The sequence below is a fragment of the Pseudopipra pipra genome, chromosome 8, assembly GCF_036250125.1.
Source record: "Pseudopipra pipra isolate bDixPip1 chromosome 8, bDixPip1.hap1, whole genome shotgun sequence".
Classification (NCBI taxonomy): domain Eukaryota; kingdom Metazoa; phylum Chordata; class Aves; order Passeriformes; family Pipridae; genus Pseudopipra; species Pseudopipra pipra.
Genome location: NC_087556.1, coordinates 16004915 through 16031616, shown reverse-complemented (window position 1 = coordinate 16031616; position 26702 = coordinate 16004915). Strand labels below are relative to the sequence as shown.

At 43.1% G+C, this 26702-nt stretch overlaps 1 protein-coding gene across 6 annotated transcripts in view; it reads right to left on the bottom strand.

Annotated features, from left to right (window-relative positions):
- NDST2 (N-deacetylase and N-sulfotransferase 2) overlaps window positions 1-26702 on the bottom strand; it is a 130199-nt gene that overhangs the window by 10763 nt on the left and 92734 nt on the right. For all 6 annotated transcript variants that reach the window (XM_064663770.1, XM_064663773.1, XM_064663771.1 and 3 more), the window contains 5 exons: window positions 11998-13393; window positions 4691-4778; window positions 4333-4487; window positions 2675-2860; window positions 2136-2264 (listed from right to left, as the gene is read on the bottom strand). In XM_064663770.1, the coding sequence (XP_064519840.1) occupies window positions 2136-2264; window positions 2675-2860; window positions 4333-4487; window positions 4691-4778; window positions 11998-12990 (1551 nt within the window). In that variant the 5' untranslated portion in view covers window positions 12991-13393. The remainder of the gene's footprint in view (window positions 1-2135; window positions 2265-2674; window positions 2861-4332; window positions 4488-4690; window positions 4779-11997; window positions 13394-26702) is intronic.

Here is a 26702-nt window from a genome sequence, read left to right as displayed (position 1 = left end):
CACAACCCAGGGTCTTTGGGTAGGCAACAGAAAACAGTGGTAGGACTTTGGGACACATGGAAAGTAAGTGGAGTTAAAGATTTGTCACGTTTGTCTGCCTGTGAGTTTTTCACTTCTGGTTTCCTATTGAGCTGACAAGAGAGGCCCTGCCAGACAGGCTCTGGCACCTACACTTCAAAGAGCAGCATGTGCTTGGTGCTGTTGTGTAAGAAGGATGTGCTAAATACAACACAGAGCAAAGGACAGAAAGATCTATGTAACTGCAAGGCATGGTGGCAAAAGCACACATCTCATGTTGTATTTTGCCCCTTTCTGGGAGACATCAGGAAGGTTTTTTGACAGCAAAGGGTGGCTCATCCCTTTGACTAGCCAGTGAAATATGTAGAGGAAAAATTTGCTGCATGAAGAGTCTGGCTCACTGGCACAAATCAAGTACTGCAGCAGGGAGGACACAGGTCACCATCTGGGACCTCTTCAAGATTTCCAGAATGAAAAAAAGCCTGCATGTGATCCAGGTTGGCGACTACATCTCAAGACTGACTGCATTTGGTAAAATGGCTCACACAGGTAATGTTGCCACCTGCAAACAGTCCCAAGCAACTGGATTTAGAAGAGGGAAAGACAAACTCAATTGATGAGCCCTTTCCCTGTATTTCTGAGTGTGCAGTCACATCCTGTAACACACTTGTACTGCTTAACAAGGCCTGGCAGCTTGCTCTGCCCCGTCACAGCTACTGCTGCCAAAACAGCTCTGAGCACTACTTCTGACATAAGCTACACTCAAGTGCCATCTCTCCCTCCCTCCCATCCACACCCACAGACCCCGGAGACTGGCTTGGAAATAACACCTCCCTCTTCTCCCCCTCCCTTCCACTGTCAGCATGCCATGATTTCCCTTCCTTCACACCGAGGAATAATGAGAGCAGAGGTCACAGAGAACTTAGACAGAATACAGAGACAGGAGGGTACGAGGACCTCACAATATGTAACAAGCAGCTGTGGGCACAGCAGTAAGTGGCCTGTGCAGTATAAGCAGAAGTGTTTGTGAGAAGAGATCAGCCTGTCTGCTCAGGATCAACAGCTATTCTCCTTCTGACATCAGACCTTGTTCACCACTCAGAAGATCAAACATCTTCTGTTTGCACTGTGGAGTTAATCATACACATACAGGCTTGGAGATTCCTGCCTGTCTATATCCACTCAACAGGAGCTGGAAGCACCAAAAAGGACTGAAAGAGCCTGGTCCAAGTCTGCTTGCTACGGATCACTGCTGGGGCTGTGGGGCTGGCCAGCTTTCTTTCAGGTCCCTGAGATGGCTCTATCAGGAGGGGAGGAATGCAAGGTCTGAGTCACTGTGCAAACATGAGCAATGGAGAGGAGCTTAGAGCACAGTACTCTGTTCTGACAGAGAGAAATGCTACACTGCCAAAAGGAAGCAAAGTGTAAACATGGGAAGCATCTGAAGGTGCCTGAAAGTTTAAAAAAGTCACTATGAAGACCCAACAATAAGTCTGGCAAATAAGCTCATCCTGTACCAGAGCACAATTTTCCCATACTTTTCCTTGATCAAAGATTACTGCCAGCTGGTTATTATTCAAAAAGAAATCCCTGTGTTGGACCAATATCTCACAAAAAAGCCTTAATGTGACAGCTACAACACAATAAAAGAAAACAGAAATCGTTTCAAGCGTCTACATATTGAAAGAAAAGGGAGAACACCTCATAATGAAAGCCCAGCAAAAGCAATTATTGTGAACAAAACTCATCAGTAAGCCAGGGGAGAAGCCAATGGCAGCAGATGTGCATGGAACAGAAGGAGCATCTCACTTCTGATTCATGAAGATACAGCAGCCCAGGTAATACCCACTGTACCTTGGGCCATGCTCAGTGTGTCACCCTGGGTAGTTTCTACCTGCACAGTGTTGCATTTGTCAACACTCAGGATACTGATGCTCCCTTGACAGCATGTAAAGCAAAGCAGCATTCCTTAGCAAGTACTGCCTTGGCCCCCTCTTTCACATCCTAGTCTCTGTGATGGTGGTTATACTGAATCTCCAGTAAGATCTAGTCCTTTCCCGTATCAGGCACATAGGCTGAGACAGCCATACACCAACTCCCCTTTCAGATGAACTTACTGGGTTCAGAAGCACCGTCAGGAAGAGTTCACCACCACGAATGCTCTTGTCCAACTCCTTTGAGCCACCAGGATATTCATTATAGAAGATAGTGTGAGTAAAAAGACCACAAGTCTGTCGAGGCAGAACCTGGCAATATCAGAAGAAAAGCAAAGTTAGACAAGAGGCAGATGCAGCAGAATCTACATGTGAATGAGTAAAAGCAGCACTTTGTGGATCAATATAAAGAGTAAGGGACTATGTCATGAATGGCATTGGTTCAGAGGACTCTTGCTATTCCTCCCAACCATTTAACTCATCACAGTGTGAAAAAGCCAGTGAGATCTCAGCCTAGTCTCGCTTGGCTTGGGTTTGCTCTCCATTCAGTACTGACCTCTGAACTGTTCCAAGAAACACAGAACTGGCTCTAGCCAAGTTTTTTTTCTTTGCTTCACTGTTTGGAAACAGTGGTGATATTAAGATTAATGTCACTGACGCAGGTCACTAGAAGACCATTCCCTGGGCAGGAAAGTGGGCTGTGCTTGCCCAGCTGTGCTCACCATGATTCCATTATGGATGAATCCACGCCGGTACCGGGCAGGCCGTAGGTGTGGGTATTCCTCTGTGCTCGTTACTTGGATGTTCCAAACGGATTTCCATGCTTCATAGAGTTGTGTGTGGACAGGATAAACCCCAGAATGATGGGGGGCTACTGCATAGCCCAAGTCTGTGGGAATCCCATGCTCCTGGAAGCAGAATATGCAGCTTGATAATTCGGTATTTAATAGCCTTAAAAAGGATCCATGTTGGAGCAAGGTGACAGAATAACATGAAAACTCTCTGGATTGGGAAACCTGAAATACTGCTTGTACTTCTTGTTTTATGCATCTGTACAAATATAAGGGCAGTTTTGTATCAACAAGGACATTCCGCACTGGTAACAGCTGCAATAAGAATGGTCTTGCAGCTTGCAGGTGTGAAAAATCAGATTAATTCAGAATGCTCAGGTAAGGCTCCATGGTTACTACATACTAATCAATACTGTTAAGTGACATATCTCAGTCCCACAATGCCTAGATGTGAGTCACCAGAGAAGGAAAACAAAATTTCCTTAACTAATATAGAAGAAAGAAAGATGATGGCTGGGATCTGTACTGTCTCTAGCAATCCAAAGAAAAGCAGACATGGAGCAAGAGACTATTGAGGGTGAAGATATAGGGCCTGGAGCTACACTGAAATGACAGGAAATATCTGAATTTCTTGGGTTTTAATTCCACTATGTGGTTCTGGTAACAATATTAATGACGACAGCTCTACCCTGGTGGTGCACAATAAAACCAGGGCCCCTAAATGAAGCAATAACCTTCTCTCACTGCTGGCCTGCTTTATGTTAAATATGTGTAATTGTGTTCTGTGCTTTGTCTCACTTTGCAAAAGACTGCACTGTTACTTAACCAGTAAAAGGAGGAGCCTAAATTGTTTCTATAATGCTGTGACTGTGCTCTGAATTCCAGATCATTTCTAATCTGTGTGTGTCATGGGAACACAAGACAGCAGCCTGCTATTCCCAAGGGGATTACTATCAAAAAAACCAAACTAGAGGTGAAGAGGACATTTCTTTTCAGAGAAACATGTACGCTATATTCAACTCTGGGCTGTAAGCATCAAACAGACATTGTTCCAGCAATGCAGGATGTTCAAGGCTTCCCCCTCCTCTGCCAAAACCCAGGGAATTTCCCCTGTACTTCCTAGATAAGTAACTTCCTTCAGCATTGTCTGGGAAGGCCAGAATATGTTGTTAGCACATAGCATTCTATACTACCGACCAGGTGACTTCCTTACAAAACCACACTGAATAAGGAAAAGAAAATGCCTTCTTACTGCCAGAGTTTGTAAATTAATTGGATTTGGATGGTAATGCTACAAGTTCACACCTCAGCAAACAAGCGCCTTGGGATTTGCACCCTGGAATGCTGTGGAGCTGCCTGGGGCCATGCAGGTGCCAGGAAACATTTCCCATTGCACAGGCAGGCATGAGAATGGTGCTGTCTTCAGGCAAGCAACAGGAGCCACACATCAATCTGAACTTTCAGAACTGGCTTTCTTAAATGCAGCTGAATTACTAGACTAGTATTTGAGTTCAGTGGGGTCCAAACAGCTATTCCAGGAGAAGAATGTTTAAGGATTAGCACTGTAAATAAAGTGCAATGCCCCTTACCACAGCAAATTGTTTGTTGAGCTTCATCTGCTCAGCCAGTACAGTGACATTGTGGAAAAGATGAGGCTGCATGTGACTCCACATGTGAGGGAACCACCAGAACTCCTTCCTGTGTTTAAGCAGCATGTCATCCCCTTCATCTTCCTCATCTGTACCTACAGAGAGCAGAAAAGAAAGTGCAAAAACAAAAGGCAGAAGAGTGGCTCAGCAGTGGCTAATCCCCTGAAATGCAGATTTGTTCCAAGGGAGAGTCATGCTCTCTCTGATTACACACACACACACACACACACAAATGTGGGGGCTGTACACAGGTGCTGGGACTAACAGGGGCTGGGACAAACAGGTGCCAGGGGTTTACCTGTGTGGTAGAATTTCCCTGAGAAGCCCAGATTGAAGGTGAAATTTGGGACTAACGTTCTCAGCTTATTCTGGGTGCTCAGTAAAGCCTGTTTGAACAAAAGGAAAAAGATGTTCATATGCATGTTTTTTTGCTCTGTAACATTTCTCTGTGCTCTACTGGTGCCCAGTTCAGTCTGAAGAGGTATCAGAGGGCATTGTTGCCCTAGGAGTGAAGCAGAGCAGACAAGTGCTCCATATAGGGAATCTTTACTTGAAGTAATTCTGCTGTACTAAATTATGCCCCTTTAAAACCATAGTCAGATGATGCTCTCCAATGTGATGGACCCAGAGTATCTGTGATAAGGAAAAGGGACAGCAAATCTCACTTGCAAGCAACAGATCCTTTATGCTTTCCAGATTCAACCTCAACGCTCCCTTCCTCTCCCATGTTGGCTGGGACTTTGCTGTTGAACCTCTGCCCTTTCTCAGTCTATGTGTTAATGAAAAAGATGGTGAGGCAGCACATGATGTACAGATGAAGGAAAAGAAGTCAACAGTATAATGAACAGTAACTAACTGATCCAAAGGGAAGGGGCTTTTATTTGGAGAGGAAAAGTGGATTCTCAGAACTACCCATGCAGCTGAGTCCTATCACAGCAGGGAGGTAGCCCTGGCTTTGTGTTCCCTTGAAAGTGACAAAACAGTTTTGTAGCAGGAAAGGTTTCCTGGATTTTGTGAAGAAAACTTGGGAAAGCCAACATTCACAGTCATCACATCTCCTAAAGGGTCTCTCGTGCTCACTTGTATCTGCATTAAATGTCCAAAGTAATTGCTACAGCCAAAGGGAAAGTGCCTCGTGCCACAAACCTCAAGGTCCAGCAGTGTACAGAGTTAGACAGCAGCCAGCCTTGACACAAAAAAAACTCCAACAAAACAAAAACCAAAAAAACCCCAGGGGCTCAGTGTGTCACAGACAAGTAAGACAAACTAATTCCAGTCAAATTTCTCTGCCAGAAAACAATAAAAAGAGAGAAGCTCTGAGATGCACACTCTGCTGCTACCTGGGTGCTTTGGGGAAAGTGCCAGCGGTGCAGGTCCCTATGGGAGAAGTTCTCAATCAAACAGGCAATGGGAGGAGAGCTGCTGGCAGGTGACAGACACAATCCTTGTCCAGGCTATCTAGATTTTAATAGCTTTTCTAAGAAAGCAATGGATCAGTGACTGCACCAAGGTGAAGTGAAGATCCCTCAACAGCAGACTTGAGCTGGATGCAAATACACACAGGCAACTTGGCATGTAACTCTGGGGAAAGCTAGCAAACTGTACAGGGGAGATCTGCCTGCATCAGCTGCCCTTTCCCAGACCCATGGAGCACAAAATAGCATTGCAAGGTGCCTTCACATGGCTCACGCTCCCACAGGAATTGTTTAGGTGCACCACTCCCTCAGAGGGGAGAGGACACTCACAAAGGTAGACTCTCATTCCATGGAGGAGCCTTGACATCTACCACTTATGGATGACCTCAAAAATCACTGCTGTGATTTGATACATACACCAACGTATCAAAACAGTGCTGACCAAACACTAGCCATCATATTAATTTAAAAACGACTTCTGTAGCTTACTTCAATCACCATTCACCGCAAATGTATCTTGGAGCAAAGAAGCTGAGTGGTTTTATTCCCAAGGCAAGCAGTCCATGACCATGACAAGGTGGGAAGATCAGACAGATTTTGTCTGCAGTCCTGCAGGAAAGTCTCAATGCTCTCTCAGGGAACCAAGCTTTCACACTTTTCCCTACAGACACACTTAATTGCCCGTTCCTCATTCCCACAACCACACAACAGTGACACCAAATGCAGCCTGGGATAAATTTCAAAGGTTATGGTTCTTCCGTGGCCATATGCTTACCACATCCTTACCTCAATCTCCAACAAAGAACGGTATTTTGAGAAATGTAAGGCACGTGACATCTCCAGAACCTATCATAAACACAGGTAGCGCTTTTGAAAGGTGATGTGCCGGCAGCACTGATGGCTGAAGCCTCCTTTGTACAAGATCCAGCACTGGCAACAGGAGGTCAAGATCCCATTACATAGAGAGACACAGGGACTCACCCTACACATTGGGGAGCACAAACTAAGAGCTGTGCATCTCTCTACAGAGAGGCATCTGTCTGCCCAGCTTGAGCACAGTATTGCTTCAAATTTGGGACCAGCACCTTGAACATGTCACCCAGTAACTTAAACAGGAAAGTGCCACTTCCTTTTCTTTCTCCAGAGCTGTCCCAAGCCTCACCACTTCTCTCTGTTGCCCAGAAAGGCACATCCAGTTCCCTAAGCTAGGGTAGAAAAGTGGAGGAAGGAAAGACAGCGGTTAAGAGGCTTAGCATTCCTCTGCATGGAAAGAGATTTACAGCCTGGCTGGGGTTACCATGACGACACATCTGTCTGATAATAAATCCCAAAAAGCCCTGCTCCAGCAGGCTGCAATCCTTTGTGTCCAGGGAGGGACCAGGGAGGCACTCTGGGGGCCACAGAAATTCAGAGACTATGGGGCCCTATGGAGTCCTGCTTTCCTGGCAGGTTTATTGCTAACTGTGTGCCATCCCTCTGCTGATGCTGCATCTTTGTCACAGCCACACCCTAAGGTAGCATGGCGTAGGTTTGAAGAAACGTCTTTCCCCTGAAAAGGATAAAAGAGACTAAGATGCCAGGAAAAGTATTTGGACATTTGTTTCAACAAATTATGCACTCCATGTTTCCTAGAACATGGGTTAAAGAGATCTGTGAGCTGTAGTAAGGTGCAACAAAACAGGTGTGGGAAGGGGCTGGAAGGTGGCACTTTTCTCTGCACTCTGTTTCTCTTCCATAAAGTAGGATGAATATGATAGCACTAATAATATCTTACAGGTGATTCAAGTGGCATTTCATTTATATCCATAATGTGCTACGAGATTGCCCCTCCAATCCAAGTATCTCCGTTTTACATTTTTACAATATTTTTTATATCTGTTTTTACATTTTATTATTATCTTTTATTTCAAAAATCTTTCCAAGATGCAAGCCAGCACACTAGCTAGCCAGAAAGGCTCCTACCCCAGCTAAGCTCCATGCTAGAAGCATTGCAAGGCTCACCCCAGTAAGGAAGAGATGGGGTCTCCAAAGAGATGCTGAGCACTGCCCACCAGAACTCTTAAGCCACATCAAGGCCAGACCTGCTTCACGCTTGTCACAGTCTATCAGAGAACATCCACTGCAACACACGACCTGTATTTTTGGAGGCCTTTAGTTCTTCACTGGGGCAGCCATACTGCAGGCCCAAGTGACAGAAAACTACATTCCAATGCACATTTCCGGACACAATGCAAAAAAAGTCTAAGCTTCAGTCTGATGTTCAATGCCCATCACTTTAAAAGACTTTTTTTATAATCTCAAATGATGACAACTATTTACTTCTAAGCAAATGTTAGGGGAAGAAAGTTTAAAATTGTGCCTTTTGTTGCAATACATTAAGAATCTACATAATCTCACTGACAGATCTGCAAAGATTTACTCAACAGTCACTACAAGCTCTTGATGTTATCCAGAGAAGATAAAGACTCTCTCAATGGGGTTAACATTCTAGGAGTGAGGAAAAAATCAGGGGAAGCCACAGCACTCTGACTGTACTGGTTCCTTCTTTAGGACCTAATCCTTTTCTAAGATGGCACGGTGACCTTGCATTGCAGTCACACAGGGCTAAATCTCCACGCAACTCTGCTTTTTTAGCTAAAAAATTTTTAACTTCTAGAAGTGTTTGCAGAGATTTTAGCTGTTCCATACAAACACTAAATATCATCTATCTCAGGTGCCTCTAACAAGAGGCAAAAGAAAAGGGGGAAATAAGGCCAAGAGTCAGATGCTGGGAAGAGAGGATATCATGACTACAAGAAAATAGTGCACGGACAAATGAAGATAAACAGATGATAAAAAATGGAGGAAGAAAGCTGAGTGCTTTGATAGCCTCTTCTCAGTGCTCATGCAAAGCATACTAGGAACATGTGGCAGAAACACCTGCATTGTAGATACTGCCCCAGTGGACCCTGGGCAGCACGTTCTTAAGAGGATTTCCAGCAGTTTTCTCATCGTCCAGCAGTAGCACTGGCAGAGCTCAAAACAGCACTGGCAAAAGAGAAAGCTCTCATGATACTGGTATTTCTACCTCTCCTCCAGTCTTGGAATCAGGGAGTTAGAAATTGCTGAGTACTTTAATTGCAGGTAAGATCATCCTCTACAGTTTAGAAAGGCAAGAGCTGGCTGACAGCCATCCTCACTAGGTTCTCTCTTTTCCACCCTCACCATTCATAACCCAAAATGAAATGACTGTCCTTGATTTTCACTTAGCTTGCTCTCAGACTCACTAGCAGTGATTGCTCACACTATTTATGCCCTTAGAGAGATTACCAGCAAAAGAGGCAAAAACTCATCTACTTAATCTTCTTTCCTCATACCTAAAGACAACCAGGAAGGATCACAAAAGCCAGATCCTTTTGCATTAGAAACGGCTTGTCTTTGTTGACCAGTGCCATGGAGGTCTGGTAAATTCCTAGGATTATGATTTTAGAAGAGACTGACTGTGGAATAATTTAGAAGAGAAGGGATTCTCTGAGATTTTGTTTTGTTAATTATGTGCAGTTCAAATCTCTGGGAAACTTTACAAGGGAAAATAATTTTCTTTGTGCAACTTCCAACTGTTCCACTTTAATCGAGGACTGCAAGCTCCTGCTGCAACCCTTCAGCAGAAAGCAGGAACTCAAGGGTTATCATCTTTAAACTAAAAGCAAGCATGGTTCTTTTTTTTCTTATTAAAGAAGAAAGCCAGTCAGCTCTCCTTTAAGCATCACAAATAAAAACATTTCTCTTGTGTAAGACATGTACCATGGACATGCATTTGATCAAATTACATTCAGTACTTTCTTTTAATAGTAGTTTTGTCTGGGAAGCTCTCTGAACGTGGACCTGCATATGGCAAGCAGGCTCACTGGGACGGCAGAGTCAATTTTATACCTTCACACAGCATCCAATCTTCAAACCGCTACCCTGACCACTGTAATCTAAGCTTTGAGATAAGGAGCTGTGTGTTGAGATAACAGCCCTGAAACAGAGCTTTCATATAAAAGGCCAAAGAAAATGCCAGCTGTTCTGTTACTATTATATCCCCTTCTTTCCCCATGGTGAGAAGCTATCAACAAATCCATGTAGTTATTTCTCGCTTTTAAAAAATAAAAATTCATTAACCTCGCGTGGCTCTGCAATCAGAGAGCTTCTTTTAAATGGATAAATCTGGGGTTTATCTGCTTTGCCTGAGATTCTCTGCTTACTGATCACAGATTATTCCTCCATTTCACCCTGTTAAAACCCAAACAAAGCATCTTTTGGAATAATCTTGTCTGGGTTTTTACCATCACTAGAGCAGCCTTTGTTCCCAAGAGCTATGGCCACCTATATGCTGCTTTCTCACATGGGTCTGTAACCTGCACAAACACTACAGAGGTGAGAATCTCTGCCAGTTTGAACTAGAGGGTGTAGGGCCTGCTTACGACCAAGATAAGACCGTGATCCTTCAAATAAAAAATCTTTCAGAGCATTTCAGCACCTCAAAACACAAGGACACTGCAGTAAAATGAAGTAAATGTTCGCATTTTCCTTAAATAAGTAGTACTTACAACTGTTCCATTTTTCTACACCTGTGTGCTGGGAAACACTTTTTCTATACCTCTTTGCTTAGAGCGTTATGGTCGAAGTGGCTCTAAAGAATTATTAAAGAATGAAGCAAGTAAAATAATGGCATGCAATTAGAGCTCCTTCAGGCATGCAGCTTCAAGTGATTTGAAAAGATAAAACTAGCTACAAACAGAGTGCAAGGTTTTACTCTGCCCCAAGATAAACTTGGGATCAGAAGCAAAACATAAAATCTCAAAGTCCTAAAAACATGAAGATTAACTAAGACATATCTTGCATGGATGCATAAAACATGTAGAAAAGGTGGTAAGACTCCTAGTGAGGTGTAAGAGTGCTCTTGGGAACATGGAACAGAAGAGGTTAAGGTAAGGGGCCAAGTATGTACAACAGTATTTTGTCTTACACCTTTGCCTCAAATGTTTTGTGCCCCTGGAAGAAAGTTTAAAGGGTGCTTCACCTTGAAGTTGTTTTGGAAACATGATAAGGCAGTTGCTGTCACAGGCTTATCATCATCATGGCTGGCACCCAGGGAACTCCATCCAGGACTCATCTAAGGGCAAGTGCTGAATGGGAATCCAGAGTGCAATACCTGTGAACAGACTCAGCTCATCTGGAGAAACAGGCAATGCACCTGCCTCGATGGCTGCAAACCAGAACTGATGGGGAAGATAAAAAAGGAAGTCCTTGGCTCCATGAAGCAGCATATGCACACATAGCACAGACTTAACATTTTATCACATACTTTCAAGGATACAGAGAATGAGAAGAAGCACTTAGCTTCTTACCTTCTTCCTACTTGTTCCTTTCCCTGTCTCAGTTCTCTCTCCTCCACAAAATCTCTCTGTGCCTTACCCATAACCTTTTCTGATAGGTCACTGTATTACTCCAGAAACTGCCAAGAAAAGCAAACCACAAAGATAGCATCTCTCTTTCCCAACTGTGAAGCCACAGAGATGGTTCTCATGAAGACTTGTTCAGACCATGTTTCCCTGGTGAATTTTTTGATATTCCCTGCCCAAGCATGAGTGGCGGATAAGAGGGAAGTGCAACAAAGGATGAGAGAAAACTCTTCCTTTCCCAATTTGGTTATGTGCTGAAAAGCTGGATGGCTAAAATATAGACTGTATCAGGCCTCATGTAGGTCTCATGGACTGGCCTACAGTTCTGCAATATAATATATACAGTTTATACATATCACAATAAATAATAATAAACATATATTTGCTGTTCTATTTCAACACAACTTGCCTTTTCCTTTTGAAAAGTAGAGTGTACAGCTACAAATAGGTTGGCAGAAGAAACCTGCATATGATTGTTCCTTACATTAAAGAAGAGACAGGATAGACCACCACAGGCATCTTGCTCTTAAATTCAGAGAGCAGGTCCTGAAATGCTCCATTTAAACCTACAAAACTGTTGTGAGAGCATCACATATGGTGCCTCACAGCATTTTTGCAGGCTACTTCTCTGTTTAAGATGAGAACAACTGCACCAATCAAATTAAACACCACCTTGACTTTTGCCATCTTGACTTTCCTGATATACCACAACACATTAGAAATTTGTCTAGGGCCTCTACTGATATCTATTTGGGGGATTTTACCTCTACATCAGACACTTTCATGCGAGTGCCCTCTTTTCCCACAAATATATCATCAATGTCAACAAGGATGTAACGATCAAGTGTGAGACAGAGGCGTTTGCCAGTCAAGTAGGCAATGGCATCCACGAAAATGAGTTTGTGCAGCCAAAAATTGAGGTTATTGCCGAAGAGAACCCGCTGGATCCCATCGTGCAGACCCAGGTCCTGCACCACGGTGGCATGCAATGCTTTGTGAGTGGCCAGGTGAGGAATGGACTCCGAGGACTTCGTGCTGGCCAACAGCACCGGCTCGTAGGTGCTGTGGTTTGACTGAAACACAGTCCAGTCATCACCAGGCAGAGGACCCTGCTCCACCTCATTAGCCCGGGTGACGTAGAGCAGGGGGGCACTAGGATTGATGTGATAGTCCCGCAGCCCCAAGTTGGAATGTAGGAAAAGGGGGAAACCCTTGAGCTGTGCACTGAGCAGGCTGTTCTCGTTTGCTTTGAAAAAGCCTATAATCCCTACTCCATACTCTACACAGTATTTGTCCAGCAGCTCTCGGTTCCAAGCATCTAGGTTCACATATTTAAGGATGTTCTCATAGATTATAAGCGCATAGCGTCCTCTGTCTTTGTCTGTCAGGGTGGGCATATCCCCTTTGCCAGGGGCGATCTCTGTCCTGTATTTAAAACGGCTAGATTCCAGGATGGCCACTATTTCCTGCCCCAGCTGGGAGTAAATGCTTTCCACAAAGACTAGCACCACAGGATCTGTGCGTGAGGTGTCCACAGATTTCGTGAGCCTCCAGCTGGCTTGCGGTGGGATCAAGATGCGGTGCTGGTTGCTGCAGTCACTGAAGGGCAGGGGTGGTGGCTCCTTGATTTTGGGGCTGTTAGTGACGTAATAAGCCAGGATGCACATGGAGATCAGGCTGAAGGCAATGAGCAGCAGGATCAATCTGTGGAGCTCCAGCTGTCGCACATGCCGCACTACTTTCCACAGCTGAATCATGGTGGGGCGGGCTGCTCACCCCTCCTCACGCGCTGCACCCACGTCGCTCCTGGAATCTCCAGTGCTGCCGTGGCAGGACCCAGCAGCAGCTCGCAAAAAAGGAAGAGCAGCTGCAGAGAGAGAAAAAGCTAAAGCAAACAGCTACAAGGCTAGACTCCCAGGGATCTGCCATTTATCTCAGGTAACCATGGCCCTCAATTCCCATTGCTCTTTTGTGTTCTTCCTCCTGGTCCTCTCCTCTCACTCAGGAAAGTCTTTCGGAGGAGCGAGGTTTCCTGATCTTGTCTCCAGCAGCAAATCAGTCTGTCATTCTGTGCACAAGCAGCTTCAGCTCAGACTTCCCAGGTGTCCTTTTCTCATTTAGCTGTTTCACATTCACATGATGGCACGTTCTCTTTGCATCCTGCAATTTAAAAAGAAAAAGTCAATTCTCAGTATGGATTCATGGTATTTAACAGGTTTGAGATGAAATGGCAGGACTAGCAGGTGCAAGGTGGGCAGTGCCTCTCGCTCATCAGCAGGCAGACCTGTTCCCTGGGAAGTGATGCACACCATTTGTGCAGCCATAATTGCCTTTGGAAGAAAGGTCTCGACACTGCAAAGGGACTCAATATTTGCCTTGGGTAAGATCTTAACACACTACAGCAAACAGAGATGAGTACCTGGCCTTCCCCCACCCCTCTTTATGCCACTGAACAGAAAACATGGAGCCCTTTTATTCTAGCCCAAATTTATTCAAAATTTACAAGAGGAGGAGAGAGCCCTCACATTCTCTGTCTTGTCCCATTCTCATACTAACGATGATGTGTCCAAGTCCTTGCCAGTGACTCCCTAGGCCCTGAGGATACAGCTGTCCTGAACCCAGCAGGATGCCTCACATTCCCACCACCTCTTGCCCCACAGCTCCCCATTTCCATGGTTTCCAGCCCTCACCATGAGGCTGCCCCGTTTGAACTGGGAACTCACATTCTTCCAGACCTCTCAATATGGCTGTGGAGAGGCATCATCCCTCAGGCATCACAGAGGGCAGGGGGCACAGGCTGACCATGTACTGTACACCCAAACGTTGCCAATTGATTCAGTGGCAGTTGGAGATGAAACATCTCTGAAACCTTCATCACATTCTCTCATATGCCACCGAAGAGAATGAAGTCAGTTTTAAATCACCAACAGCACGATGCAAATTTGGGTTGGTCTCAAACACATGAAAGCTACTTGTTAAGAAGCTCTCTCACCTCCTGCTTTGTGTTTATGGCAGCAGACTATTTCACCATATGTTGTTATTTTTTCAGGAAAAATGTTCAACAAAGCCAACAAACACCAAGTCATCTAAAACATAAACACCAGGGAAAGTAACTAAACTGCTCCTTGGTTTACAAATAAAATAAAAATCACTGTGGAGTCTTTTCTCCCTTACCAGTAGTGAGACTTACAGCAACACCAAGTGTGCCTTTCTTGGCATACAAGGAGATTTTTGGGGAGCACCTGCTGCCTCTCCCAGCACAATGCAAGAACACCCTCAATGCCAGCCAGATGTTGCTCACCAAGTCAGTCATGCTCAAGATGAGCTCTCTATAAAAGCTAAAAACCTTTTTTCTCTCAAATCCTTTGTTATTCACCCCCCCACACTCCTGCAGGCATGTTCATCACCATATACAGACCTTCTAACTACCTGCTCAACTCACACAGCTTACACCAGGAGGCACAAGAACAACAATAACAAAAAATATTACCAAAACATGTCTTCATCCTTTCTCCATTCATCCAATTTTTGAGCCTTTCAGTTACTATCACTCTGATAAAACAAAGAACATCAGAAGACTAGTTTGTCTATGAGTTTAAGATAGACATAAGGTTTTTATATAGTAAAGTCAGGGTTCTTTAACAACTAGCCTCATCAGAAAAGAAACTACTTGTGAGACAGATGCTTATTTTGCTCCACCAGGAAAAAAAGACAGTTGTTTATTTTGAAATGTGTATTACTAGACAGAAAAAAATCCTTCTGAGTCAGGGAAAATATCAGTTCATAGATGAGGCCAAAAGTCCCACTCTAAAGACTCCCACCAGGCTGTTTTCCAAACTGTTGGTGCAGCTTGAAGCAGAGACAAAAAACACAAGCAGATTTTATATGAAGAGATATAATATTGCTAACTTTATGACAGCAGATGGAAAAGAGTCAGAGTGCTCTTTACACAAGCCTTATAATGATCATTAAGTATTATCTCAAATAACTTCTCTGCTATAAGCTCAGCAGAGCAGGGATTGGCTTGTGTAGTGCACAATGAAACCTTATCCCTGATGAGGTCTTCAGAATAGCTGTAAACTGTCACTGTAAAGAATATTACCAAATAATTTTCCATTGGAGAAACAGACACAGCAAAATGCACTGAAGGTCGCACTGCAAGGCAGCAGATGAATCAAGATTTTTGATGAAACAATCTCTGTTCCCAAGACTCCACATGGATTAAGTCTCCATTCCCAAATGGCCCTATGTAATGACAGAGCTGGCTTTGGAAATCCAGTGACAATGAGATATGTTTTCTTCATCACAGACAATTGATTAACTCTCAGTTTTGTCTCTACATGCTGTTAACTTCTTATTGGAAAAAGGACAGGGGGGAGAAGGTGAGAAATTACCATGAGAAGAGATGGAAAAAACAGAACTCATATAGTTTTTTCTTTTTCTTGTTACTGAAGTGACAACTGATTTTGAATGTATGACTCTCTGGACTGAGCATGGGATATGGCTTGTAATTCCAGCTCAAGTTAAGTTCAGTCCCAGTGACACACCTGGGATGCCAGTACCATACCAGCATAATATTCAGTACAATACGAGCATAACACCCAGAACCACGTGCCTTGTCCCACATTTCAAAAGCAGCCAGGAAAATAAACTTTCCTCCTCGACAATGAGCCTTTCCCATCCCACTGATGCTGCAAGGATCCCCAACGTTACCACCTTCTTGCTTGGCACTTTAGCTCCAAAGTCACAGAGAGGCAGAAGCCAGCTGAGGCAGAATTCATCACGGCAGAGAGAGGTTAAACAGAAATCTAAACCAAATGCTGTATCTTTTTATGAGGTGAAATCCTTATAAGACACAGTAATACATAGCTCCATGCATATCACAATGCTCCATGTATGAGAAGTGGTCTTCATTCTACTCCTGTGCAACAAATTCATGCTAGACACTTCACTCAGATTCCTATATAATCGATTTTGACTGAGAAAACCAAGAATTCCAAGTCAGTGTCTTCTCAAATAGCTCTGTTCCCTTTGCTTTTTAATCCTATGGAATAAAACAGAAACATTAAACTATTCTGGATTCAAAGATTCACTGTCTTAACATGTACTGGACAAGATGTTTTTTCAAGAGAAAATAATGTAAAGAGGGACTAAAAGCTCAGGAGCTTATGTATTACTTGCATGAATTTCCAAGAATTTCTGGGGTAAAATTTGAAATCTAAACACCACAGTAACAGTAAGAAAATTGAGAACATGTTGATCTATGCAAAAGCCTGGCAAGGTACTACTTTCACAATGCTTTATCCCCAAAATATCAATCTGGAAAACATTTCTCTGCCCTGGTTACACTCACTCATCTCTCCAACTTCATTTTTAGTGTTGAACTGAGTCTCTGTTTTGTAAAGAACTGTAGCTTCAGTTTCCCAGTTATCAGTTTAAAGATGAAAATCACAGGACAACTGGATTATTCTGCAGAATAAGGATGAAACCAGGGTTTAAGCTAGCCTGCCACACCTGCAGTGCCCAGCTGACGAGCACAAGGGAGAGGAACCCCCTTTGCTGGGCACTTCTGAATCACAGCAGTGTTTTGATAACAATGATTCCATTCAAGCCTCTAGTGAAGCTCCCAAACAAGCACCCATTTGTTACATGGGTGAGCTCAAAAAAACAAATTAAAAAAAAAGGCCTGTATCAGATTGCTGCTCAAGAATCTGTCAGCTCCGATCTCTTTAACAAGGCTTCACAGCCAGAGGGTATGCCAGCTGGCACGGGATGCATTTCGCTCTTTGGGGACTGCATCAGCTGGTTTAGGTTCAAATGAAAGGAAAAAGAAAAAAGCAACAAACAAATACACCGAACAAATTTTATATTAAAAGGCAAGAGAGCTGTCAGGAACCACCCATACCCAAAAAGCCCAGAAATACCTGTACTGGAGAAATAAAGTAAAATTAAAAAAAAAAAAACAACAAACAAACCCATAGTGAAAATTATTCTTTCTTAAAGGAAAATACCTGTGTCCTCTTTCGATATCAAACTCCTTGGAATCTAACTCCACAATAAAACCACCAGGTTTCTAGATAAATTAAGGTCCATTCCGAACTCCTGCCAGGACTGCCCGAGTGTGAACTGTGTGAGGTGGCAGTCAGAACGCACAGCAAGGATGAAGTGTTCACTGGTCCAAGGACACAGGCTCAGCAGGCACCTGGCCTGCCAGAAAAGCATCTCTAGATCAGAGAGCGTCAGCTGTAAGGTCAGCTATCTCACAGATCACCAGCATTAAGACAAAGGCTGTATAAAACTTAGATGTTCTGTTTCCTAGTGATACACATTGTTAATGTGAAACATAAACTGTTTTGTGAATTATCAGCTGCTAAGCCACATGGCAACTGATGTGATATGAAAGCAAGATAACAATCAGAACTGTGTGGTTTTAATGACTGATCTACAGATATTTCCAGCTCTTGGAAATGATTGTGGGACATCAGTACAAATGCTCAAGACCAGCACTTATTCAAAACCAGTGACCAGAATATAAGTATTTGGGGCTTCTGGTACGTTCATGCCAAGGTACATGGAAGATAATTGGTATCATTTGACACCTTTATCAAGAACTGTCATACAAATTCCTTCCTAGTTGCACTACAGAAGGTCTTGCCACCCTAAACCCCAATGTCACCAGTGCATTTCCCCAGCCTTTTTTATTAATATAACCCTTCCTTCTGGAATGCACAGCAGCAGGATCTTCCCTTTATCCACAACGGCTCTATTTCAGAGGCTTTTTTTCCGCACTTCCTGTGAGATGGTTGTTGCCTTGGGCCCCAGGGGGACTGTAGTAATTGAGTTACACAGTAATCAGAGAGGGAATCTGATTGATTTTCCAACCCATTCCACTTTAATGGTGTCATCATGACACAAAATTCCTCATTAGTCTGCTTGATTCTAACACAGCACAGCCCCTCCTTGTCTGTGGTGGTACCTGTATGCCAGGCCTCCAGGTACAGGTCCCCTCTCTCACAAAGACAGGAAACCTGGCAAGTATAATCTCAGCAGAGCACAGAGAGCCACACAGCAAAAGAATGTGTAGAAGCTCAGAAGAATGAATGCTGGTTGTATTCCACATATTGGGTAGAAAAAATACTGTGGAAATTACAGTCACATTGCAATGTAATTGCCAACCAAGCTCATTTTGGGGCTCTGGTTGTGTCTTTGCTAGCATCCACTGATAGTCAAATCCTGAAGACTGTCCAAGGAATACAAAATTCAGATCAAAGAGGCAAGAAACACTAATAGTGCCCATGTTGCTCCAACAGACAGGGCTGCAGGCTCCAGCCAGCGCTGTGCTCTGCTTCGGCAAGTCCCCACGCAGGGATAGGCCTCTCAGTACAGACCTGTGGCAAGCTGGACAGCTGCCAGCTGGCCAGCAGCTTTGAAATGTGTCAGTCTGACATAAGAGAAGACCTGTGAGACAAAGTAGTAATTATTTTAATTTTTTTATTATCACCCCCAGACAGGTACGTAACTTCACACCTTCTGCAAGAGCAACAAACTGCAGTCCATGCTAAACAGATCTGCATGAACTTCCCTCATCCCAGCCTAGTGGGAACCCAGCTGCAGTCTTGAATTTACCCTTGTGCCAGTGCAATGAAGTCTGAAGACATCATGAAGGCAGACACCCAGGAGAAGCCGGCTCAGGCTGCCAGGCCAGCTTTGTGGGGCAGTGCACAGGGATCCCATGACTCCTGCAAGGTTCTTAGTGTTGGGATCCATAATATATCCCTTCTGTTTCCAACAGATCTTTGTTCTCTTATTGTTTTATATTACAAAAAAAATAAGCAACAGGTTTAGTCCTTTCCGTGCCAATGACAGAGGCATGGCCCAGCACTACCTGTTAGCAACATAAACCAATCCTTCCCCCCAAAAACAAAAAGGTCCTCCTCATAAGAGCTTCCAGGAAATCTGGTTTTCAGCTCCCTGCCTTCTCCCCATCATACTACACTCACTGCTCAGGGTCATTACAACTGACCTGACTCATTTTCAGAAGCAAAGGAATTTCAAACTTTTACACTGAGGTATTCCCTCAAGTTGAATGTCAGCACCACAAGCCCCTACAAGTTTCACTGTCTCAGTATAGGACAAATTTGGGAAGGGAAAAGTCTGCTGTCTTGTTTTTCAATCTGCTTAAAGAGCAGATGTGCAAACAAGAAACCTGAAGAATTGCTAAAAAAAAGAAATAAAATTTCAGCCTTCAGCAGTCGGTGAGAAGCTTAGTAAAAATAATAAGTATTTCAGCTGCACACCTTTGGTGAAATGAAAAGGAAAGATGACAAGTATTGCAGCAGTGGAAGTGCTCATACAAGTCAGAGCTTTCCACCAGCTGAGGGGATGTCACAGCTCTGGGGGTGCACAGGTCTGTATAACACAAGTGCTCAGGAGAGAAAGAAGGCACTTTCCTCCGAGATAACAGCTATGGCTCCAGGCCTTAAGCTGCTTGCCCCATTACCTGCGAGGTGAATGCTCTTCCCCCCGCTGAATGCTCTTCCCCCCGCCCCAGCACGTGGCCCGGTGACCCCGCAAGGAGCACACACAGACCACCTGGGAGGGATGGACGAAAGAGAAAGTTTATTGTGGGGTTGGGGTTTATAAGGCTTTTAGGAGGGTCAAAGGGGACCAATCACAAGTTCAGGGTCACACAAAAGAAACCATCAGGTAAGGGGTCAACAGCCAATAGGAAGGGGTTAACCAAGGACCAATGGGACACCTCAGGACACCTTGTGTGGGAGACAATAGCTTCACAGGGGGTGTCTGGGAGAGGGAGACAGTGACACTGCAGAAAATACACAAACATGTTGAGACATGTTTAAACTACAGCAAAAACTTCTGTTTCCATAGGGTTTGAGCTGTTTTCTTCACCAGCCCATCTCTGACAGGACTTTTTCCATAATGTATATGGCAAATTCATTGCCACAAACAGCAGCGGCACATCCACTCCTGTGTTTCTTGTGGTACTGAACCTTTAAAATCTAGGTATCTGGCCACCACAACAACAGCACGATTTCATTGTGGCCTTACTTCTCCTTCTGTTTTGTGCCTCTCCTGATACACAGGTCTATGTACATTCTGACCCTAACCCTTTTTCCCAAACCAGATGATAATGTGAGACATGAGCTCCTCTCTGCACCCAGGCACTTGGAGCTGTGGGACAGAGAATCACAGACAGTGCGGGTTACAGCCTGCCACACAAGGGCAGTCCAAGTTGTTCTACAGTCCTTCCCAGGTGGGAAGCGAATATCTCAGTCACCCCAGATGGTGGGAATACACCATCTTCAGCCTCTTCCTTATATCAGCAATCGATGTGTATGCCCTATCATGGCAGAACATCTTCAACTGAACTGTGGGAACAGGAAATAGATGAAGTTCCTTCCACATTAGATATGGACAAGAATCTAACTTCCATTCTCTCATGATTCCTGCTTATCACAATTCAGATCAATGATTCTTCTGCAGAAAACAAAATGTCTTTTCTGATGATTTCTCCTAAGTAGCTTATTCAAGTGGAGAAATACAGTCAAACTGTGGCAACACCAAAACAACTCAGTGTCAGTCAGAGTTGAAGTGTCTTAATATAGAATGTATATTATGAAATTTTCTCTGTGATTGTTATGAAAGCAGCCTAACCATTCTTCCTATGAGCTATGCCTAGAAAATTTCACATTAATTAGCAAGAGCTAATTCTTCATATCAGCAAGAGCTAATATTTCAATTGCTTCCTCCTGTCACTTAACACATAGGAGATAATCTTCTTTTCCAATCAATTTTATTTAGGAACATATGACAGTAGGGAACAGATTTAATACTGTTACACTAAAAGTTTGTCCAACTGAGACCAGAAGAAAGCTGTAAGTATGCTCTGCCAAAGCTTAAAACCTCAGGAAAGCTCTTGCACTCATCTGTTCTCTGTATTTGCACCAAGATTCAGCATCACTATTTGCTGTGCTTGTAAATGAACATGTTCCCCAGCTGTGTACAGCAACTCCCTCCTACCTGCCTCTAACCAAGGTGTTTAGTTCACAAGACCTCCACTCAGTGTAAAGCTAACGGCATATCTCCCAGACTTTGCAGCATCTAAAATCCAGTTCCCTCTTACCTTGGTGTGATTGAAAGAAATAAGTCTCCTGGATTCAGAAAACAAAATGTTCACATTTTTGCTGGCTTAGCTATTAACACAGTGCAAACTCACTTCAGAAAAAAAGGGGCAGAAGTGATATTATAAGCAAGCTATAAATCTGGCCAGGCAAAAAGAGTAAAAACAAGCAATGGGAAGATGAGTAGAATGGGTGGAAAAGGCATGACCTGAGGCCTATGGAGATTACACAAGCTGGGTGAGACAACCATTTGGAGGCCTGGGTTTTGCAAGATAGGAACAAAACCAAAGCACTCTACTGCCCTATCCAAGCCTTCATGGTCATCTGTGCAATGAAAAGTCATCATCTTCTTTTTCACAAGCATTATAGCAGAAACAGATCTCAGTGGGGGGACTCTGTAAGGAAAGACTGTCAGGGCACTGCATACACCAACAGCCTTTGAATGCCCTGACCATCAAGCTGTACTTGAGCTCAGGCCATGACCTGAATTATGTTACAAGTATGTTCTGCCTTGTCAACCTGACTGAGTAGAATTTTTTTATGCTATGAAGCACTGCATCTTTAAAATACTCCTTCACGCAAAGTCCAGGACCTCATTAACATCCTAATCAACAGCAGCCAGGACAACTCAGGAACAAAAGCTGCCACATTTGCAATCAAATCTACCCTCTGACAAAACTGAAGTTTTGTCAGGAAAGCTCAACAATTCTGAGCAAAATGGAGATCTTCATTAGGGACTGCAGCTGAAGAAAAAACTGAAAGGTGCCCAATAGTGGATTTTGAATACTAACCATCTATCTTGAAGACTTTTCCCAAAATTTACAGATAGTAGTAAAATGACCAATGAAATGCAATTAATTACTGAAAATTGGATTAATTTTTTATTATTGACATGGAAACTATTTATGTTCGAAGTAAGAAATTGGATTTTTTTTCCATGCAGAAATTTAGTATTAATTTCACTTTTAGTTTCTGATAATGGAAAAACCTATGCTTAACCTTCAAGTCAAAATTAGTGGAGTTATGTCTTGCATGCCATTTTGCAAGCTTTTATAAGTATTTATAGGATAAAACAATTATGAAACTATTTCTGTTCTACGTGTGGCAGTGAGATATGAGGTCAGATATTATCAGAAGCGGGACTTAAAACAGAAGCATTCAGAATACTATTTATTTTGAAACAGTCTAAAACATTAATGTTTTCAAGGATTCTTTTGCTCTCTTAATAAATCTTAAACTTAGTTCAAGTAAGTGAATTGCAAACAGAAAATTCCAATCAATTTTTTTTTAAATCAATGATTTGATTGCCTTAACTCAGTTGGAATGGAAAGAACAGAATTGCCAGAAAAGTAAAATTTTCTCCAGGTAGAAATGTGCATCAGCCTGTATGGAGAGATGTTCAGTGGGAAAGAGAAGATTCCTGTATCTTGCCATATAAAACATGATCCAGAACAATAGATACAGGAAAGAAAGAATACAAAGGAGAGACAATTAGTCAAGTAAACAACTTGGGAATGATTGCTGGAAGAAATGGGTTCCCAAGAGCAGAGAAAGGGAGGGAGGATTTGGCAGCAGAGACTGGGAGACTGTTCCAGGAATAGGAGGCAGCATGAAACAAAATGCGAAGCTGGGAGTAGGAGGAAGAGATAAATGGAGGAGTGCACAGGGAGTCAGAGGGGAGTAAGACAAAATGACAGCTCACACTGCTTAAGGAGGCAGAAACATAGTGCCTAAAGACTGAATATTCCTAAGACATCAGGTCTAGCTTGCCTATGTTTAAAAAACATGTTCTAAAAGGCTTAACAACTCAACTTTAAAGACAAGTTCCAGCAGAAACAGACCATCATGCTTATGGCTTATATATTTAATGCTGATGAAGAAGGGATCATACAGTCTGGAAGCCTGAAATTCACCATGTCATGCAATATTCCAGACACACCACAACATTATTTCACCCATATTCTGACTAAAGCCACTGCTGGTTTGGTTGTGAAAATCTAACATGCTTGCAGTACTCACTGTATTTATCCTTTCCCTTTGTCCAGAGTGAAACTTTCCGGAGCAATAGAAGGCAAGAGCTGCATTAGGCAGGAAAGTTGCCTCAACTACATTCTTACAGTGCTTTTTGCCCTTTCAATTGTGAAATTGAATTGTGAATTGTGAATTTCCCATACAGAGACAAAAGCGGTGTTAGCTAGCTGACAGTGTAGATTACCTACATGAAAGAATACTCATGAGAAACATTATAAATGCTGAGTTTTCATCAGTAATGTTGAAATCTCAAGTTCAAATGTGCTAATTGATCTCACTGAGGTAATAGATACTTTATAGTTTTCAGATCACTTAACACTAAAATCTTGTGCACGGATGTGATGGGAGAGAAACAACCACATTTAGAGCATTCAAGTAAATCCAACTCGACTTCGCAGTAACCCTGTAACTAAATAATTAACACTTTCTGGTGGCCCCAGATTACATTAACACTATATTTCCAGACAAGATTGTTTCCTTCTTTTCCTACTCAACAGTGCTGTAAAAGAGAGAGCAAAGGCAGTCTGGGTATCCAAACTCTGAAGTTTCTTACCTTCATCACTGGAGACAAAACACAAGAATTAAATAATTTTTACATAGACAGCAACTTGGAAGAGCTGTAATTATATTACTAAAAAATACATCATGATAAACATACTTTAAATTTTTAGATGTTAATTTTAGAAGTTAAATACACAAATTAATTTTAACTCTAATTATTTGGTCTAGTTAATTCTCACATAATTAATTTGGTAGCTGGAATATAAAGATTACAGTTTTTGGGAAGACGTGCTCTGTTTTCTTACACAACAAAGAAATGAAGCCTCTGCTCGAACTGTGAAATTCAGTCTTCATTATGAATCTGGGATAGTGTTTCTACAGTAATTTGAAACGCTTTGACTTTGTCCCCACTCCCGTGAAGCGCTAAGTGACTTGCAGAACATCTGTGATTGCAAGTGTTAACAGAAAGCACATTCAAAGGACCTGCTGACATCTTGGTACATATAGCAAGAATCCTGCCCCAGTGGTTTTATGCTTATTTTTGCCCATATTCCCCTTTGCCTGCCTGTATTTTTCCAACCAATTTAGTTGACACAAACAGGCAGCATCGTGAGGCAGCTGCCTGCTGCTGGATGTAGCCCAGACTCCTCTGTGCTCACCAGGCACCAGCTTTGCTGCCTGACTTCCCTCTCAGCTGAGAGGGCAAATGTGCAAATTCACCAGTATCGCCCCACCCAAGAGAGCAGACATGAACATCCTTCTCTTCCTCAGCCTCACGGGGCTGACAGTTTGACAAATGCATTGGTCATTCCAACTTCAGGAAACCCACTGACATGGCATTTATTTCAAGCCCTGGTGTTCCTGTACTCGTGGGGCTGTCCCTTGGCAGCAGTGCCAGATGACTCTACCCAAGCGGCACCAAGGGGCACGTGTGGGGTTATCAAGTCACATGCTACCCTCACTCAGCTCCTCCAGAGTTAACACAGGGTGACTGTTTACTAACTCATTCTTGCACATGTAAAACACAATTTCGTCCTCTCACCCAAACACCAATTTCCCAAAGCATTCAGAGAGGAAGATCCACAGATGAGCTACAGAAAAGGTCTCTGTTGTTCAAGACACCAACTCGAGGAACAGTGGGAAATTTCAGTGCCCTTTTTGGCTTCCTTCTCTTCTTGCAGAGTTAGAAGGAGCAGAAGGACAAGCAGCATTATCATGGGAGATGAGAGAGGGTGGGATATTAAAATATTAAACTTCCTCTTTGTAGACTTGTCCACAAGCATCGGAAATAAGTTCAAGTATCATCTTTGAGACAGTGAGAGTTCTTCACATACCCTCTGGGAGGGAGCTAGACATCATCCTAAGAGCTAGGGAATCTGAGAGTAAGGCTGACTTCAGTCCTTTACTCCACTTCTACCTTGATGCAGTTACACATTTCCCAAACTTCATCTGTAAAATGAGAATCACATTACACAGAGATGCTGAGCACCAATGCCTCAAAGGCACTTTGTGAATGTATCAGAATGAACTTGCATCCTGATGTTACCCGCGTAAAACACAAACTTCAAAACAGTGATAAGAGTGGGACTGCCACCACTTGCTGCTCTACTGCAAACACTCCAGAGAATGAGATCTTACACAGACAGAAGGTGAAAAATTCTCTATCGGTTCTCAATTAGCAGAAGGATTGTAACTCAGCTTGCTTTGCTGACAACATAGAGGTTGCTCCATGGAAGGGGTGAAAATTATCTTCCCCTCCACTGCATTTGCCAGGCTCTCATACATTTCTTTTCGTTCACTGCTGCTGTTTGTGTCAAAACAGGGGAACCACATTGATTCAACAAGGGCCACCTCTGAGGTTAAACTACTGGCAATGGCATTTAATTTATTGGAAAGGGGGAAGATAGTGAGTTTATTTTAGGTCAAATTGCTCATATGAAGAATCACCTTGGACTCTGAAAATTCTAGGAATACAAATAAAGAGGAGATATTTGAGTACTCTACTTTTTTTAGAGAGAGTTCCACTTTTCGCCATGATCCTAAACAGAGAAGTATCAACCAACTGATTCAACATCTGCAGGCCAAATCAACACCATGAATCCTATCACCTCAGAAGCAGCACTGTAACTTCTGTCCCCACTCCTTATAGAAGTACAAAGCAGTACAACTGTACATCTATCAGTGGGAAACACTGGAGGTTTGTGTTATGTTCCCTCCCACATGTTCCCCACCCCAGGAAAACCCTTGGACTTCTACACGAATATATTATGCATTTGAACTTTCAGTATAAAAATGATCTATGTATTCTGAAATGAAGCATGCAATATTGAGTGGTCACTAAGCACCACAGAAAGGCTGAAAAGTTACAACACACTAAAGCAGAGAGGGGTAAACTTCTCCATTTGGTCTTTTTCATTTCCAAAAAGGAGGGTGGGTCTCTACATAACACCTCAGCTCATATAAGGGGGTATGAAAAAGCAACATTATGCTACTCTCCTATGATACCTAACTTCACAACCTTTTGTTTGGATGAAGGCATCATGCTAGACTGAAAGCAGCTTTTGAAATAGTTAGCAACAAAACCAAATTCCTTTGAGGAATATTTTGCATTAAAGAGGGCTTTAAATTTGCACTAAAATATTCCAGTACCAGCCTTTTTCTAAGAACAATGTGTGCTCTCACTCTGCAAGCCCCCAGGCCTGGCTTGCTGGCTCTAAAGTGAGTTTACTATTGCCCTAAGGGAGTATTAGATAATGAAGAGCTATGAGTCTTCCTTTCACTTCATGCCTGGGCTC